General features: G+C 40.3%; 1 protein-coding gene across 6 annotated transcripts in view; it reads right to left on the reverse strand.

Annotated features, from left to right (window-relative positions):
* The window catches only part of LOC137321052 (dual specificity protein phosphatase CDC14C-like), a 103388-nt gene that overhangs the window by 54286 nt on the left and 31776 nt on the right, over positions 1-17326 (reverse strand). For 5 of the 6 annotated variants that reach the window (XM_067983209.1, XM_067983205.1, XM_067983210.1 and 2 more), the window contains exons 4-5: positions 14262-14354; positions 2265-2341 (exon numbers count right to left, since the gene is read on the reverse strand). In XM_067983209.1, coding sequence (XP_067839310.1) covers positions 2265-2341; positions 14262-14354 — 170 coding nt within the window. The remainder of the gene's footprint in view (positions 1-2264; positions 2342-14261; positions 14355-17326) is intronic. The other variant, XM_067983206.1, reaches the window with a different exon arrangement.

The following is a 17326-nucleotide window of genomic DNA, read 5'->3' on the forward strand; positions in this document are numbered from 1 at the left end:
CCGGAAATCCCAAGAAAACTAATATTGAATCGGGGACAGGGACTCGATAAAATTAAGTAAAGCAACTGTAATGAAGAAAATAATAGCACTAAAGAGTGACAAATCCCCAGGACCAGATGGTTTCCATCCCAGGGTTTTAAAGGAAGTAGGTGAGCACATTGCAGGTGCCCGAACTATAATCTTTCAAAGTTCTCTAGATTCAGGAACTGTCCCTCTGGATTGGAAAATTGCACGTCACGCCACTTTTTAAGAAAGGAGAGAGAGGGAAACCAAGGAATTATAGACCAGTTAGCCTAACATCTGTTGTGGGGAAAATGCTGGAGTCTATAATTAAGGATAGGGTGACTGAACACCTCGAGAATTTTCAGTTAATCAGAGAGAGCCAGCGTGGATTTGTGAAAGGTAGGTCGTGCCTGACAAACCTGACTGAATTTTTTGAAGAGGTGACTAAAGTAGTGGACAGGGGAATGTCAATGGATGTTATTTATATGGACTTCCAGAAGGCATTTGATAAGGTCCCACACAAGAGACTGTTAGCTAAGATAGAAGCCCATGGAATCGAGGGAAAAGTACGGACTTGGTTAGGAAGTTGGCTGAGCGAAAGGCGACAGAGAGTAGGGATAATGGGTAGGTACTCACATTGGCAGGATGTGACTAGTGGAGTCCCGCAGGGATCTGTCTTGGGGCCTCAATTATTCACAATATTTATTAACGACTTAGATGAAGGCATAGAAAGTCTCATATCTAAGTTTGCCGATGACACAAAGATTGGTGGCATTGTAGGCAGTGTAGGCAGTGTAGATGAAACATAAAATTACAAAGTGATGTTGATAGATTAGGTGAATGGGCAAAACTGTGGCAAATGAAATTCAATGTAGACAAATGTGAGGTCATCCACTTTGGATCAAAAAAGGATAGAACAGGGTACTTTTTAAATGGTAAAAAGTTAATAACAGTGGATGTCCAAAGGGACCTAGGGGTTCAGGTACATTGATCATTGAAGTGTCATGAACAGGTGCGGAAAATAATCAATAAGGCTGATGGAATGCAGCCTTTATATCTAGAGGACTAGAGTACAAGGGGGCAGATGTTAGGCTGCAGCTATACAAAACCCTGGTTAGACCGCACCTGGAGTACTGTGAGCAGTTCTGGGCACCGCAACTTCGGAAGGACATACTGGCTTTGGAGGGAGTGCAGCGTAGGTTTACTAGAATGATACCCGGAATTTCAAGGGTTAAGTTACAAGGAGAGATTACACAAATTGGGGTTGCATTCTCTGAAGTGTCGAAGGTTAAGGGGTGATCTGATCGAAGTTTATAAGATATTAAGGGGAACGGATAGGGTGGATAGAGAAACTATTTCCACTGGTTGGGAATTCTAGGAGTAGGGGGCACAGTCTAAAAATTAGAGCCCGACCTTTCAGGAGCGAGATTAGAAAACATTTCTACACACAAAGGGTGGTAGAAGTTTGGAACTCACTTCCGCAAACTGCAATTGATACTAGCTCAATTACTAAATTTAAATCTGAGATGGATAGCTTTTTGGCAATCAAAGGTATTAAGGGATATGGGCCAAAGGCGGGTATATGGAGTTAGATCACAGATCAGCCATGATCTTATCAAATGGCGGAGCAGGCACAAGGGGCTGAAAGGAACAGGAGCAGGCCAATGTTCCTATGGATAACAAAGTATATACGAGCTAAATTACACTCTTCAAGTGAAACAATACTTAGCGACTGGGATTACTTGGGGAATAAGTCTCTGAATCTAAAATGCAGTCAGGAAAAAGGAGACAAAATGATCAATAACTCCCGTTGAAGAAGTCAGGTTATTTGTTAGGGTAAAAGTAGCCATTTGAGACCCACCATAGGTATGCAAACCAAACAACACATTTAATAGGTCAGTATTTGTCCAGCGGTCATTAGTGAGCAGAACTCAGTGTCCTTCTTGCTTCTACACATCAATCTCAGCCTTCAAACCCCAAATAAAAAAAGTTAGTACCAGATGGATCCAATCTCAGTGAGCCATCAGAAGAAACTGCACCAACCATTCATCTCCCTTTTTCCTTGGCAACAGTGAGAATGTCGTGACAGCAAAGTAATAGTCACTACAAACATGTCAGAGTTTAGCAATGCATACTGTTAAACCTGGAACTTGGAAGTGTATGAGACAATTCCATGCATTGTCCTGATTAGGCCTACAGGAAGAGATAACATTCCAAACTATTCAATATCAATGACAGGAAAAGGAATTAAAAAGTGTTACCTAAAAGGTTGGTATGTGTTATTTCCCCCTACCAGTAGTCTGTAGGTTTCTTCTGGAGTTTTCTTCAAGTAAATTACCTTGAGGAAACAAAGATTGAGCATGTGAAGTTTTAAGAATCCTATTGCAGCACTTTAGTGACTAGTTTTAATTATGAAATACTCCTGTAGGAAAGTCTTGAACGCATGAAGTCCAAACACCAATTTTCCAGTATGCATAACAGAGCTATATACATTCAAAATAAGTCAAAGGTCTAAATTAGCACTCCTTCCAGGTCTCGTACATAAATTAAACCCACTTGGAAAGCTCAGCAACATCTTGTCAGAATATGCTCAAACATGACAAGGAATCATCATGCAACACCAAGCAGTGCAATGCTGCGCACATTTATCTAATAAATTAGGATCATGACGTTTAGAAGACCACAGAGAAAGATTCTCTTTCCAACCCACTCCACAGGATTGCAATGAATAAAACCAGCCTTTCAACTGTGTCCTAGCTTCGTAATACAGTCATGATTTATTCTCCATGCATCGATTCTAGAGCTAATGTAAAAAAGATCAGCCAAATCCGCCTTCTAGGAACTATGTACAGGGTACTGGGGTTGTGCATTCTTGCAATCTGACCTCATTTCCTCCCGTAGTGTGTTATACATTGCCTGACATGCTCACCATTCTGTCATAGTACCTAGCACAAAAGTTGGCAGATTTTAAAGGTACAGTGCACTAACCAAATATAGAATTAAAAGAAAACTTAAAAATACTAAAAGGTCAGGAGTACAAGGAATGTTTTTTTTTCTTTTGATTACATAATATTTATAGCAGCCACTCCTTTTGAAATATAAACCACCTTCAATTTATCAAGGTCAGAGGTTGGATTCTATGGATGGATGGATGGATGGATGGATGTATAATATACATAGAGCGCTAAATTGGGCTGTGTAGCGCCCGTTGTTTCGGCGCGACACGGGCTCTTCAACATCCAAGATGGCGTCTTGGATGCACACGCACGTTTCCAGCGTGACATGCGTCAGATGCCATTTTGATATCAGAGTTAGCGCAGGCGCAGATAACGAACATTGGAATCATGTAAAGTAGGGAGAAAATGGCTTTAATCAGTGTGCAACGCTGATTTAAAGTGATGGACACCATTTTGGGACTTAACACTCAACTCAACGCAGAGTCTTAACCCCGACCATCTGAACGTGTCTTGGAGTGCCTGGAGGACCCCCCACCAGCGCTATTTAAAGGGACCATGCAGGACTTACAGGTTAGTGGCTGGATTATTGCTTCTGGCTGCTGAGACATTTGTAACTGTTTTTGGAGGTCTGCTACAATTGAATACTAGGACACGGGGACATAGCCTAACATTTAGAGCCAGGACGTGCAGGAGTGAAGTTAGGAAATGCTTCTACGTGCAAAGGGTGGGAGACGTTTGGAACGCTCTTCTGTCAATGGCAGTTGATGCTAGCTCAATTGAGAATTCTAAATCTGAGATTGATAGATTTCTGTGAAACAAGGGTATTAAGGGAAATGGGGCTAAGACGGGTATATGGAGTTAGGTCACAGGTCCACCCTGATCTGATCGAATGGTGGAACAGGCTTGAGGGGCAAAATGCCACCGCCACTTGCTGCCTCTTGATATGTGCCAGCTTCTCCTGCAAGAAAGCGGGACGTGTGTCTGGGTGATGTGCCTATCATGGTTGAATAGCTGCCAGTGTGTGTGGCCTGTGAGTTGTGGGTGGGCGGCTTGCAACGATGGTAATGTGTAAGGGTTGAGTACTGATGGAAAGAATTTGTTGGTATGTGGGTGATGGGGAGTGTAGTGCGCGGAGCAGTGGATGCGGCTAGTGGTGTAGTTGGTAGGAGATGCCACTTGACAGTTGACCTCACTCACCTTGACCACTCATATCAAAGCATTGAACTTGTTCCTGTACTGCATCCATGTTCATGGTGCTGTGCGCCTGGCATTGACATCATCCCTTACTGCCTCCCACTACCTTTTGGGTGTATGTCTGGAGGGCCTCTTGCTTCCCCTCCCCCCACAGATATAGGATGTCCCTCTTTCTGTCCACCTCTTGCACCATGGCCTCGGGTGCATCAGCAGAGAACCTTGTTGCACGGAGTCTCAGATCGGCAGATTGGTGAGGTCTGGCATGCAGATTGGAGGATGTAGGATTTAGTGGTGCGCAACCTTTATTCAATGTTTTAACATAACTCATCATTAAATAGGGATGGGACCTGCATTGTGCTTTATGTGCGATGTCTGGTCTCCGTTCAGATTCAGTGCAGACAGCAGGCTGTTATATTCAGCAAATAACAGGTACCAGCTACCTTTAAGAGATTTCTGACAGCCTGCCTTTAAGAGATTGGAGCTTCCCCCTGCTGGTGGAAAGGGCGAATTGCATGGAATCCTCGTTCAACACTGATTTCCAACGCAAATTGCAGGTAAGTCCTCAGGCCTGACAAAAATCTCGTCCTGCTTGCGCAGGAACCATTGGGCCCGGGGTAATGGCGGATCATGCTATTCCCGCCCAAAAACAGGCCCTATCCAATTTTTCCCCCATAGTTTTTACATCAAAAAGAGCAGTCAAGTGGCAAACTGGATGAAAGCCTTTCAAGTTGTTGAGGGGGAGTTAGTGTTAAAATACAGAACTTTAAGTTAGTTAGTTTTTAAATCACTTCTTATAGAAATGCAAATGAAATATGTAGATGGTTCCAACCAGGCATGGTACAGTAGTGCTTAATCACAAACATTAGTTATTCTCATAAGCACTTAGTTCTGCCAAAAAGAGCACAAAACATAATAAAAATGACAATGTATGACTAGTATTTACTTTTAAAACAAAAATCATGTTGGCTCTAATCTCCCCAACTTGAAATACAGATGTTCCTTGGCAATAGCTAAGTATAACTATTCACTCCACGTGATATCAAGAAATGACTGAGTGTACTGGATACAACAAAGGCTACAGGCCCCCAACAACATCCCGGCTGTAGTGCTCAAGACTTGTGCTCCAGAACTAGCTGCGCCTCTAGCCAAACTGTTCCAGTATAGCTACAACACTGGCATCTACCCAACAATGTGGAAAATTGCCCAGGTATGTCCTGTTCACAAAAAGCAGGACAAATCCAATCCAACCAATTACCGCCCCATTGGTCTACTCTTAATCATCAGCAAAGTGATGGATGGAAGGTGTCATCGACAGTGCTATCAAGCAGCACTTACTCACCTGCTCAGTTTGGGTTCTGCCAGGACCACTCGGCTCCAGACCTCATTACAGTCTTGGTCCAAACATGGACAAAAGAGCTGAATTCCAGAGGTGAGGTGAGAGTGACTGCCCTTGACATCAAGGCAGCATTTGACCGAGTGTGGCACCAAGGAGCCCCAGTAAAATTGAAGTCAATGGGAATCAGGGGGAAAACTCTCCAGTGGCTGGAGTCATACCTAGCACGAAGGAAGATGGTAGTGGTTGTTGGAGGCCAATCATCTCAGCCCCAGGACATTGCTGCAGGAGTTCCTCAGGGCAGTGTCCTTGGCCCAACCATCTTTAGCTGCTTCATCAATGACCTTCCCTCCATTATAAAAGGTCAGAAGTGGGGATATTCGCTGATGATTGCACAGTGTTCAGTTCCATTCACAACCCCTCAGATAATGAAGCAGTCCGTGCCCGCATGCAGGCTTGGGCTGATATGTGGCAAGTAACATTCGCACCAGACAAGTGCCAGGCAATGACCATCTCCAACAAGAGAGAGACTAACCACCTCCCCTTGTTATTTAACAGCATTACCATCGCCGAACCCCCACCATCAACATCCTGGGGGTCACCACGGACCAGAAACTTTACTGGACCAGCCACATAAATACTGTGGCTACAACAGCAGGTAAGAGGCTGGGTATTCTGTGGCGAGTGACTCACCTCCTGACTCCACAAAGCCTTTCCACCATCTACAAGGCACAAGTCAGGAGTGTGATGGAATACTCTCCACTTGCCTGGATGAGTGCAGCTCCAACAAAACTCAAGAAGCTCAACTCAATCCAGGACAAAGCAGCCCGCTTGACTGGCACCCCATCCACCACCCTAAACATTCACTCCCTTCACCACCGGCACATTGTGGCTGCAGTGTGTACCATCCACAGGATGCAATGCAGCAACTCGCCAAGGCTTCTTCGACGGCTTCTTCGACAGCACCTCCCAAACCCGTGACCTCTAGCACCTAGAAGGACAAGGGCAGCAGGCACATGGGAACACCACCACCTGCAAGTTCCCCTCCAAATCACACACCATCCGGACTTGGAAATATATCAGTTCCTTCATCGTCGCTGGGTCAAAATCCTGGAACTCCCTACCTAACAGCACTGTGGGAGAACCTTCACCACATGGACTGCAGCGGTTCAAGAAGGCAGCTCACCACCACCTTCTCAAGGGCAATTAGGAATGGGCAATAAATGCTGGCCTTGCCAATGACGTCCACATCCCATGAACAAATAAAAAAACCATTTTTTCTAAATTAAATGTGCTCTATAAACAATAATGCAGTGTTTGGTAAATGGAGTCACTGAAACCGTTGTCACTGGCCCAGAGTGGCTGTGTTTAAAAAAAAATGCCTTGGTTTGGGTTGTTTTTAGTAGTTCTGACACAAGCTGACACAATGTTCAACACCAAACTTAGTATTTCCTTTACTGATATAGAATTCTGGATCACTCTCTTACCAAACACTTGATTATACTGCTGCAAAAAGAATGGGCCAGCTCTAAAATCTGCCACAATCACACCTCCCGAAATTAAACATTTAATATCGGCAGTGTAACCCACCCAAAATCACATGAATCAAATTAGAGCTGGTGGTAACCAGACCCACCTGAGAGCCGTCCTTCTGTGGTGTCTACACCTAATCACTTTATGTCAACCAATACAGCGCCTCCTCCAGAGCTGCTATATTTTAAAATGAAAACATAATTTGCACCCAGTGAAATTCCACTTGGGAGTCTCTGGACTCTGAGCTCATTTTTATTTCTGTTTGTTAACTTTGTAGGACATTATTTATGTTACTATATTCTAAGAAAATTCTACCATGGTATTGCTTTTTTCTTTGGGTAGCTGACTGGCTTTCAGAAGTTAGAACAGTGAGGCCTCAGGAGCATGTCAATATTTGTAGAGGGTACCCCCAAAAAAAAGTCTGACAGCTGTTGCTATTTACTTACTCTTTCAAGATGTGTTCTACATTATTTTTGAAATGATTTCATCATGAATGTGTCAGTATAGACAGAGCAATACAATTCATTAAAAGTAAACCTAACAAGGATTAAGATTTGGAGTGCATATTATACAGAGCAATATGTTCATGAGTGTTACTTAGTTAGGTGTTTGAGAACATCCTAGAGCTTTCTGCACCCTATCCTGATTTCATCCCCTTTCCCAGTTGACCATTTTGGCTGAACTAAGCGTATAACCTCCTACCCATCACCAAGATTGTCTATTTATGCCTCCATAACAATTATCACTTCCATTCTTATCTTATCATCACCAACAGCTGAGACCCTCAACCACACCTAGTCACCTTCAGGCTGCACTTCTTCACCACTTCCAAAGTTGTATTGTATATAAATTCTAATTTGTCTAAAACTAGCACCAGATCAGATTGTCCTGAAGTCTGCTATTAATTTCTCTTTATATTGTAGTAATGGTAACCTTTAGCCTTTGCCTGTTAAGCACAGAAGTTTGTCAATTTAAAGTACCATTGGGCTACTGAGTCAGGGCTGACCTTAAAGCAATGGCCAGTTTAGACACTCCATTAAACCCAATTAAAAGACATGCCAGTGCATGCTCAGTTTTCAGAGAACTTTAATCAGTTGATAACAAGTGCAAGAAAAACAGTTCTGCAAAGAAGACATCTGGGTTGAATGATTCAGTACCATTTCGTACCAAAGACAGACTTATAATTAAGTTTCACTTGGTGGAATTGCAATTATATGTAACAAGAGTGAAACTATTGATAAACTAACAAATTATGGAAGTTGTACCGGTCTACAGAAAAGAACTCGTTAAAACTAAAGTTACTGATAAAGCATAAGTCAATTAAATTCTCCTTATATGGAGATGTATTTTGATTTTTACATGATTATGTAATGCAGAATTGTGTGGATTGTCACGTGGAAATGTATAAAAATTGGGTGTTTGTAATAAGTATTTGGATTCGTAAAGGCTTAAGATACAGAGCTCACAACTATAACACCTTTGAATCCCCAACCAACCATTAGGTCGGGTTGTAATATTGCCTTTTAAGTGTATGTTTAAGTATTATTATATAAGTACTATATATTTAATAAATCTGTAATACCTGATATTCAATGTATAAGAACCTTATTGATTTGAGGAGTAACTTATAAATAAGAACACCTATCCTCTAACATCAAACACTATATCCATCTCCCCCATCACCTCGGTCCTCACCAATCTCTCGCTGATTTAAAAATCCTTATCCCCATTTATAAATCCATCCACAACCTCCCCGCACCTTACTTTCGTAACCTCTTCCAGTCAGATGAGCTGGTACATCCTCCACCCTTCCGATTCTGAACATCACTGCATCCTCACTCTACCTTTAATGGTGACTCCATTACCTATCCTGACTCTGGAACTCTCTCCCTAAACCCTTTCACCTTGCTAACTCTCCTCACCTTCAATAGCCCACTCAAAAACTAATTCTTCAAGCACAGCTTCAGTCATCTCATAATAATTCTTCCATATTTACTAAATACTGCACAAACACAACATTTAAAAAAAATTCTGCTAAGTAACTGGGCTCTGACCTTCACCTGTCTGCCAGCCTTTTGATCAGCAGATTAGCCTGGATGCTAAAGTTTTATCCCAGGGATAATCTGATTAAATACCATCAGAGAATTTAGCAGGTGTCCTGGCCAATATGTATCTGTTAACCAACATCACAAACAGATTACCTGGTCATTTGTGGAACCTTGCTGTGCACAAATTGACTGCCACATTTCTTACATTACAACAATGACTACATTTCAAAAGTACTTCATTAGCTGTAAAGCATTTTGGGACGTTCTGAAAGGTGTTATAGAATTGCAAATTTTTCTTTCATTATTTTAGAAAAAAAGATGTACACCACCCTGCCCATCTCTTGATCTATTACGCTCAACTTTTCCTTGAAACTCTCAAATAACATGCCCACAAAATGTCACTTTACTTTTCTCGTCATAATCAGCCTCATCACATTTTTGGTGCTAGCTCAAAAATCCTCTCATCATTCTTCTTGTCAACATTACCCTCCTTCCTATTCTGTCCCCTCCCATTTCATTTTGATCTTTTTCATATAATCTTCAAGTCATCTATTTTTCCCCTCTCATATTCCAACAATAAAAGCCTCCGCCACAGTATATCATTTTAAAAAAAGGCAATTTACTGGTTTGTCAAGCTGACAGCAAACTCGATTAAGTAATCCAGACTCTAAATCGGCTGGTCCTGAACGCCTGCCAAAAACTATAATGTATCATAACTGAACCCTCTAATAAGAGGCACATATATGGCATCTGGAAAATTGCTGTGGTCAAATAATTTTTTCCCCTAGATTTAATAACATTTCATATTTCTCCCTTTCAATTCAACATGTTCTATCCTCCAGATGACAGATTATTTGATTGAGATTCTACAGGTACTCGCCAAATGCCATATTTAAGTTCAAGTCAATACTGGTTAGGAAAGGCTGAACACAGGCTGGGGCTCTTTCCTCGAGAAAGAGAAGGCTGAGGGGTAACCTGAAAGAAGTCTTTAAGATAATGAAAAGGTTTGAGAGGGTAGACGTAGAGAAAATATTTCCACTTGTTGGGGAGTCCAAAACTAGAGGTCACGAATATAAGATAGTCACTAATAAATCCAATAGGGAATTCAGGAGAAACTTCTTTACCCAAAAAGAGTGGTAAGAATGTGGAACATGCTACCACAAGGAGTAGTTGAGGCAAAGAGCATAGATGCATTTAAGGGGAAGCTAGATAAGCACATGAAGGAGAAAGGAATAGGATATGCTGATAGGGTTAGATGAAGAAGGGTGGGAGGAGGCTCATGTGGAGCATAAATGCCAGCATAGACCAGTTGGACCGAATGGTCAGTGTAGACTCGATTAAACTCGATGAGTCTTAACATGCTATATGACAATCAGGGACACCACAACCAAGCCTGATCCTGCCCTCACTATACATTCACACATGTGCACTTCCCCACAAATGGCACAGAAACATTGTAATATCTTCCTAATGTTCTGTTTATAAAAATGAAATGTGGGAATGATTGTTTTAAATAAGTACATTTATTTAATTCCAATGATGGCTTTTCTGAGCATTCGAGTACTTCATTAATCCCGCATTACATCCCCGTTGTCCAAGACAACTAGCTGCTATGTTGAAAATCTCATTAGCACGGAAGTAGTATTAAATTCACAAGCTAGTTCACTTTCAAATGCTACTTTTCTTAGTAAGCTGGACAACAAGTATGAATATTCAACTGCAGGACTCCAAACAAATGACAAAAAGCACGTGTGCACTGTATTATACACACACATACTCAAAATGTAATTCCATATAAATGGTATGGTACTGAGCCATACAGACCAGAAAGGTCCTAGAATCAATTCCTGGAATATGCTGAGTTAGCGGATCTCAACATGAATGCCAGCAGGTGCACTAGAATGGTCTCAGCATCTCTGTACTGTGTTGGGAGGGGCAAGAAAAAAAAAGAGTAAGACAATTTAAAAGATAAAATCAGACAGGGTTCCTGCTCTTGATTCTTATACAGCGAGCCTACTAGCAAGTGAGGATGGGATCAAGCTAGGCTATGATGCCTCACGATGGTCAAATAACCTGCAAAGAGTCATGTCCAGTTCTGACGAAAGGTCGTCGACCTGAAACATTAACTCTGTTGCTTTCTCCACAGATGCTGCCTGATTTGCTGAGCTTCTCCAGCATTTTCGGTTTTTAAGTCATGTCCAGGTTCAGCTCGGAGGAATGGTCATTTGAATAAGGTATGGGAAAGCTGTCAGCATCCTTAGAACTGTATCCCTGCACAAATCTGTGCACTCAGCATAGGAGAGCAGATAATTAGTTCAAGTTTAGTGAGCAATGCGAAGGCATTAATGTTAGATTCCCTCTGCTATCACTGCATGATATCTTATAAAGAATGATTCATAATACAGCTTAAAACACATTAGAACTTAATTGTAAAAACCACTGTTAACTCAAGAGCCTGCAAAGTATTTTGGAGAGAGGAAAAACACTAAAGAGGAAAATAAGTTAGTATTAACGCCAGCTGTGTTCACATGCAAGTTTATTTGATATTTGGGTGTATGATTGTTCCTTCAACACTCAAAGAGCCTGCTTTCTGATTCTTAAGCACGTTGTGCAAACATGTACCAGTCATTACCAGGGAGCAAAGACAGACCATAGTCAAACATGAGCAAAATGGATTTTGACCATATGTACCTCGTCAAAATCTTTTGTTTTGCTGAGCAGATAAACCAACAGATTTTTACAAATAAAAAGGCTTTTCCTACAGAAATCTAGCTTGAAAATTAATTCATAAAGTAATGGAACTTTCTGAAATTCCACAGAATAAAAGGGATTAGCAAGGTTGCAGTCATAAATATATGGAATGTGTAGTGAATTATTTTAAAAGGACCCGTTAAAAATCTAAATGGGTTATTGTAAATTACTAAATGTAGTGGGATGTTATGCAATAATTTTCTGCCAATATCTGTAATAAAACCTAGAAATAATAGGTATTCAATATAGATATTTTGACACGGGCAGCAGTAGCATCAAAATTGTTGGACTATAACTTGGTGTTGTAAGATTGTTTACATTTATCAAAATTAAGGATAAACTAAGCAGTTAAATATAGAACCAATAATTTTGATACAAATATACACAAGTAGTTTAAATGATCACAATACAAAAACTGGAAAGACTGCAAAGGGAATTGTACATTCCTAAGCTAAACTATGTAACAAGAACAAGTTTCCTACTTCCTTCCTTTAATACAATTTGCTGCATTTTTAAAATTTCTTTCCCTGCAACACGCACCCTTCTTCCATATTCCTATTTTTCCTCTCCTTTTTCCTTTGATTCATTAGCATAATTTCCACATCAACCGTCCACACTTATAATTCTAGTCTGTAAATGAGGCTAATAGCTGCTGCACTACGTTGCCTACAGGGATAGAATTCAAGAAGATGATACGACTGGAATGTGAATTCAGGTCAAATTCAGAACAGAAGTTCCAATCTGCTGAACTCCTGCAATCTTGCATCACAACAATGGACATTAGGTTGAGCGTTAGAGCTTTTCTGGGATAAGGGGCCCTGGGTCTCTGAGAAAAACAATTCTTTGGAACTCCAGGCAGATCATTTGGCAGGGTTATATTTCTCTCTTATATTATGCAGGAGAAGAGCTCAGACAACTTGAACATATGCAGTATTAGGTAAAGGCCATGTTAGCATTTGGAGTTCAAAGCCCAACACCACTATCACCAGCAGGAAAGGCTGAGGGAACAATAAGATTTGGCAAGCCATCAAGGCTAAAACTCAACCTTGGGCATTAGTGTCTCTACAGTTACTGGTCCTTCTAATCTTATTTTTGAGCCAGTTAAAATATTTTAACATGTATCTTCTAAAGTTACATTTCTATATCAGTACATTACAGGAAGAAATGTGCCAGTACGTACATGTCATCAAGGTAGCAACAATTTTAATATCGGGAACCACAAGCAAATTCACAAAAAGCAGCTCGTGTTTGTTTAGGTATGTTACGAGCATTCATTCAACAGCTTACTATAGTTCAGTACCTCAAAGCATAATTAATTAATACCCTGAATTACATACTACAGGAAACAAAGGATTAAGTTGTTGGGTAAAACTGGAGTATACATTGAATGCCAGGAACAATTTTTTTTTCAATGCTTAAATTAATTGACGAATCCTACAAACATTCCACTCCTTTTCAGGAGAATTGTCTTTTTTTGATGGAAAGATGTAACCCCACTTTTATTAGTCTTCCTCCCTCATTCACATCAGAGCAGGCAATTTATATCTACATCTTTTTATGCTGAATTAGCAGTTGTGCTCAAAACAAACTTATTCAGCTGATTTGAGTTAATGCAACTGTTGCATATCAGCTAACTTGGCCAGGGATAGAAAAGATAACGGGCTGGATTTTGCTGTAAGCGGTGAACTAACGGCAGATTTCCACTTGCCCATAGACTTTCTATGAGTTTTTACATGGCAAGTTCCTCTAAATTAGAGAGCTCTCTTCAGGGCATCTGAGACCCATGCGAACAGGACAAGCAGTTGTGTATCTCCTTAATCAATCAGATTGAAGCATGGTTAATAACAGCATAAAGTCAGAACCAGGAAATGTCAGTTAGAATAGTGAATTCAATGTCAAATCAGGTACAGAAAGTGAAATAAAGAGAGGGTAAGAAAGATTGAGTTAAGAGACAGAGATAAGAGAGAAAGAAAAAGTAAATGTCCAACAATAATTAAAATCTGAAGGAATGAGACTCCACACTTTTAAAAGTAAATTTTCAGTGCCAGAGAGGTTGTTTGGCAGTAATTAAGACTTACCAAGCCCTTAAAAGGGTACTTAGATTTGAAATGACTTGACTTAATTCTTATTGGCAAGAATAGTTCGAATCCATCAGGTAAGTACAGGAATATCACGCCGTTCATTTGAACAGGGAGCCAGTCGGTGAGATGTCATTCTCATGAAGCTTACGGGGGAGCAACGCTTCTGGTACAGCAACTTCCGGATTTCTGCGTTTAACTGTGCATGTGCGGTCGCCAGAAGTTGCTGTCCGATTTGTACATGAATAACGGCGAGTGCTGTTAGCCTCACCATTATTTTTAAAGCAAAATCCAGCCCAATGTGAGAATCCCACAGTACTCCTCTGGGATGACTATACATTTAAAGGAATCATTTAACACTTACCGAAAAGGACCCAATAAGAAATGCTGCATTTGCCTGTTTCTTCTGATCACAACCTGTATAGTGAACTATTTTCTTCCTTGCCAGGATAAATGACTACAACAAAAACAAAATTATCACATTGCAACTAAAGTTGCATGTACTGAGCTAAATGACAAATTATTTCTAAGTAGAAAAAGGTGTTAGGAAAACATTGGCTTCATGTTGATAATGTACTTTACGATTTTGCTGAAAACAAACTTGCCAACTTTAAAACAATTTAGTCTAACTAGTCAATCTCCCACACTGTTGCACACAAGTGTAGTCTACAAGTGAATCAGAGCTAGAGGGTGGGGGGATAATTGGACCAGGGTGTGCACACGTAATTCAGTCCCCATTTTAAAGTCATACGTTCCCTCCTTATTTTTATATTGCCCTATAAATGTGTATGTTTACATTTATAATGGGAAATGACTATGGAAACTTTTGCTGTAATTGCACCCTTCCACCAGTGGTGGCACTGCAGCACCTACACTTGACAGCGCGTCATTACAGTGTGACAAGTTAACATGCACAGATTTCCATTATAAATGTAGGAAAATGGAATTGATAATGCAAAAAGTCGATAGATGTGCACAGTCTTAAGATTTTTTTTTAGTACATTAGAAGTTGATCTTCTGTGGTGTTGCATATGTTAAGTTGGAGAATATGATCTCTCTCTCACCTGTCTCTGCTTTCTCTCCTCCTCTAGTTGTCTTTCTCACTCTTCCTTCCCTCCTCCCTCTTCTGCTTCTCTCCCCCTAACTTCTTTTTGCGTCTCTCACTTTTTCTTCTTTCCTTTCAGGTGAGAGGCAGTGGGTGGTTTGGCAGGGAAAGGAGCCACCAAGAACTGCAGTTTGGATATGGGGTGAGAGTTGCTGGGAAAATTTCCCATCCCCTCCCCTGCTAGCTCCAATCACATGTCCTACCCCCTCACACTCCCTTTCCTACAACAACTTCACTCCCTTCACTATCCCTACCTTTTCTCCATTGAACTACCCACTCAAACCCTAGATCACTGTCACTCATCTCACCCGTAACCATCTACCCACTCCCACCCAAGGGAAAGTGACAAGAGGCCAGAGTCCTTACTTTCAAATTTCCCTCCTCTCCCACCTTCCTATCTGTTTCCCTCAAAAGAGGTTTTATTTGCTTTCAAAATTTAGCTACTATTTTTTTAAAAAAAGGAATCAAGCTAGGATGAGGAAGGAAACTGCCAGTCTGTCATTGTGTACACATTCACTAGAAATTCTGTCCCAGATGTTAGCTATTAGCATTGGGTTTTTCTAACTGCCAACTATAATTAGCTGGCTTAAAAAAAAAATCAATTTTGGTTTTGAAAATTGATGTAACATTACAAGAAAAACACACTATCTTCCACTTGCCCCCCACACCAACCTGTTTGTCCCTTTCTAAACTTTTTACAACACAAAACAAAGGCTTCAACAGATGTGTAATTAGAACACTGTCATTTCTTCCCACACAAACTATGTTTTAAAAAAGGACAGCATGAATTTTACCCAAGTAACGCTTTTGAAAATTGTCATCTAGCTTTTCTTCAAATTATTTTGAAAAGCTTGAGCAGAGACTGCTGGAAGCTAAAGAAAAAATAATATTCCTCAGTATAGTTGACTGAATGGTATTAGCACATTCTGGGAAATTAGGTACACTATCCAAATTCCACTCACAGTTCTTGCCAAAATTATCAACTCCAAGCCCAGGCTTTTGGAAGAGTGAGGCCTTCAATTCAAAACTTTAATGAAGATATTAAAAAAGACACAAAAAAGACAATTCAATGGATAAATTTAATGTTATTGTGAAACATGCAACTTTTAAAAATTTTGGTTAAACCCTTATTTCGGACATAAATTTCAGTTACTGAGGAAAAAAATGTCAAGACAAAAAAAGTTTTCAGTTGTGGAAACCCAGTGGCCAGATTACAGAGTGATGAGTTTACATAGGCATTTCCATTATATATGTAGACAGAGGAATTTATAATGAAAAAAGTTGACACAAAGTGCACTCAGACACAAGTTTTTAAATATATTATAAAGTGATTCCAGATATCTACATTACCATATCCATAAAATGTCAAAATTGAGTTTGATTCCAAAATGCACCCTCTTTTACAATCACTTTTGGGGTGGACTGTGAGCTTATTAAGGTGAATAATATCAGTGCTGGGGAATGGGCAGCTTTAGAAAGGTTTTGGTGCAAGAAGGGTGTTTTTCTGAAAAGCGAGGCTAAAGGTACACTGCTGGGTGGTTCCGAAGTGAGCTCTGTATCTAGTTACTCTGTACTTGACCTTAGGATGACTGATGCCAACACCAGACATCTTATCGTCTCTGAATGAGGCTGCCAATTAATCTTGACTCAGATAGTTTTGTACTGTGGATTCTCAAACCAATACCAACTGGATTATCACATTCAATTTTGTGGACGATCTCTAGTGCCTGCAGAAAGGATTTTTTTTCCCCCTCCACCATCCCATCAATCTGGCCCAGACTAGTACCTGGGTCATAGAAGTAAAAGGGTAGTGTTCCAACAGTACCATCCAGCTTAATACCGCCAAATGTGTATGTTTCAGTCTTAAATGTGTAGTCTGAAATGCAGCATCAGCTTTAAAGGTGGTTGTACTACAACACAACTGTGATATTATGCATCCAAACATATCTATTTAGTTACATATAGTTACAAACGCACATGTCGAGGTATGGCTTTACTAATCTAGCTCCAACTAATGTAGAGACAAGAAGTTTCTGTTCACCAGCATCTTTCAAATAAAAACTGTCACTTTCCAACAGTGCATATTTTGCAGGTTTTAAGCACCAGAACACAAGAGCGAAGAACAGATATTAATATTCATTAAAATGCTTTGCAATCTATTTTCCACCCTATCATTTACTATACTATCCAATATTGAGTTGTATCAATGTTCAGTAGTTGGAATTTAATGTCAGCTGTTGCCAGCAATCCTGAGAGGATACAGTATGACCTTCTCTATATGCGTGTTTATTATTTAAAAAGACAGAGCTCAATTCCAAAACAAC

The sequence above is a fragment of the Heptranchias perlo genome, chromosome 4 (assembly GCF_035084215.1).
Source record: "Heptranchias perlo isolate sHepPer1 chromosome 4, sHepPer1.hap1, whole genome shotgun sequence".
NCBI classification, from domain to species: Eukaryota; Metazoa; Chordata; class Chondrichthyes; order Hexanchiformes; family Hexanchidae; genus Heptranchias; species Heptranchias perlo.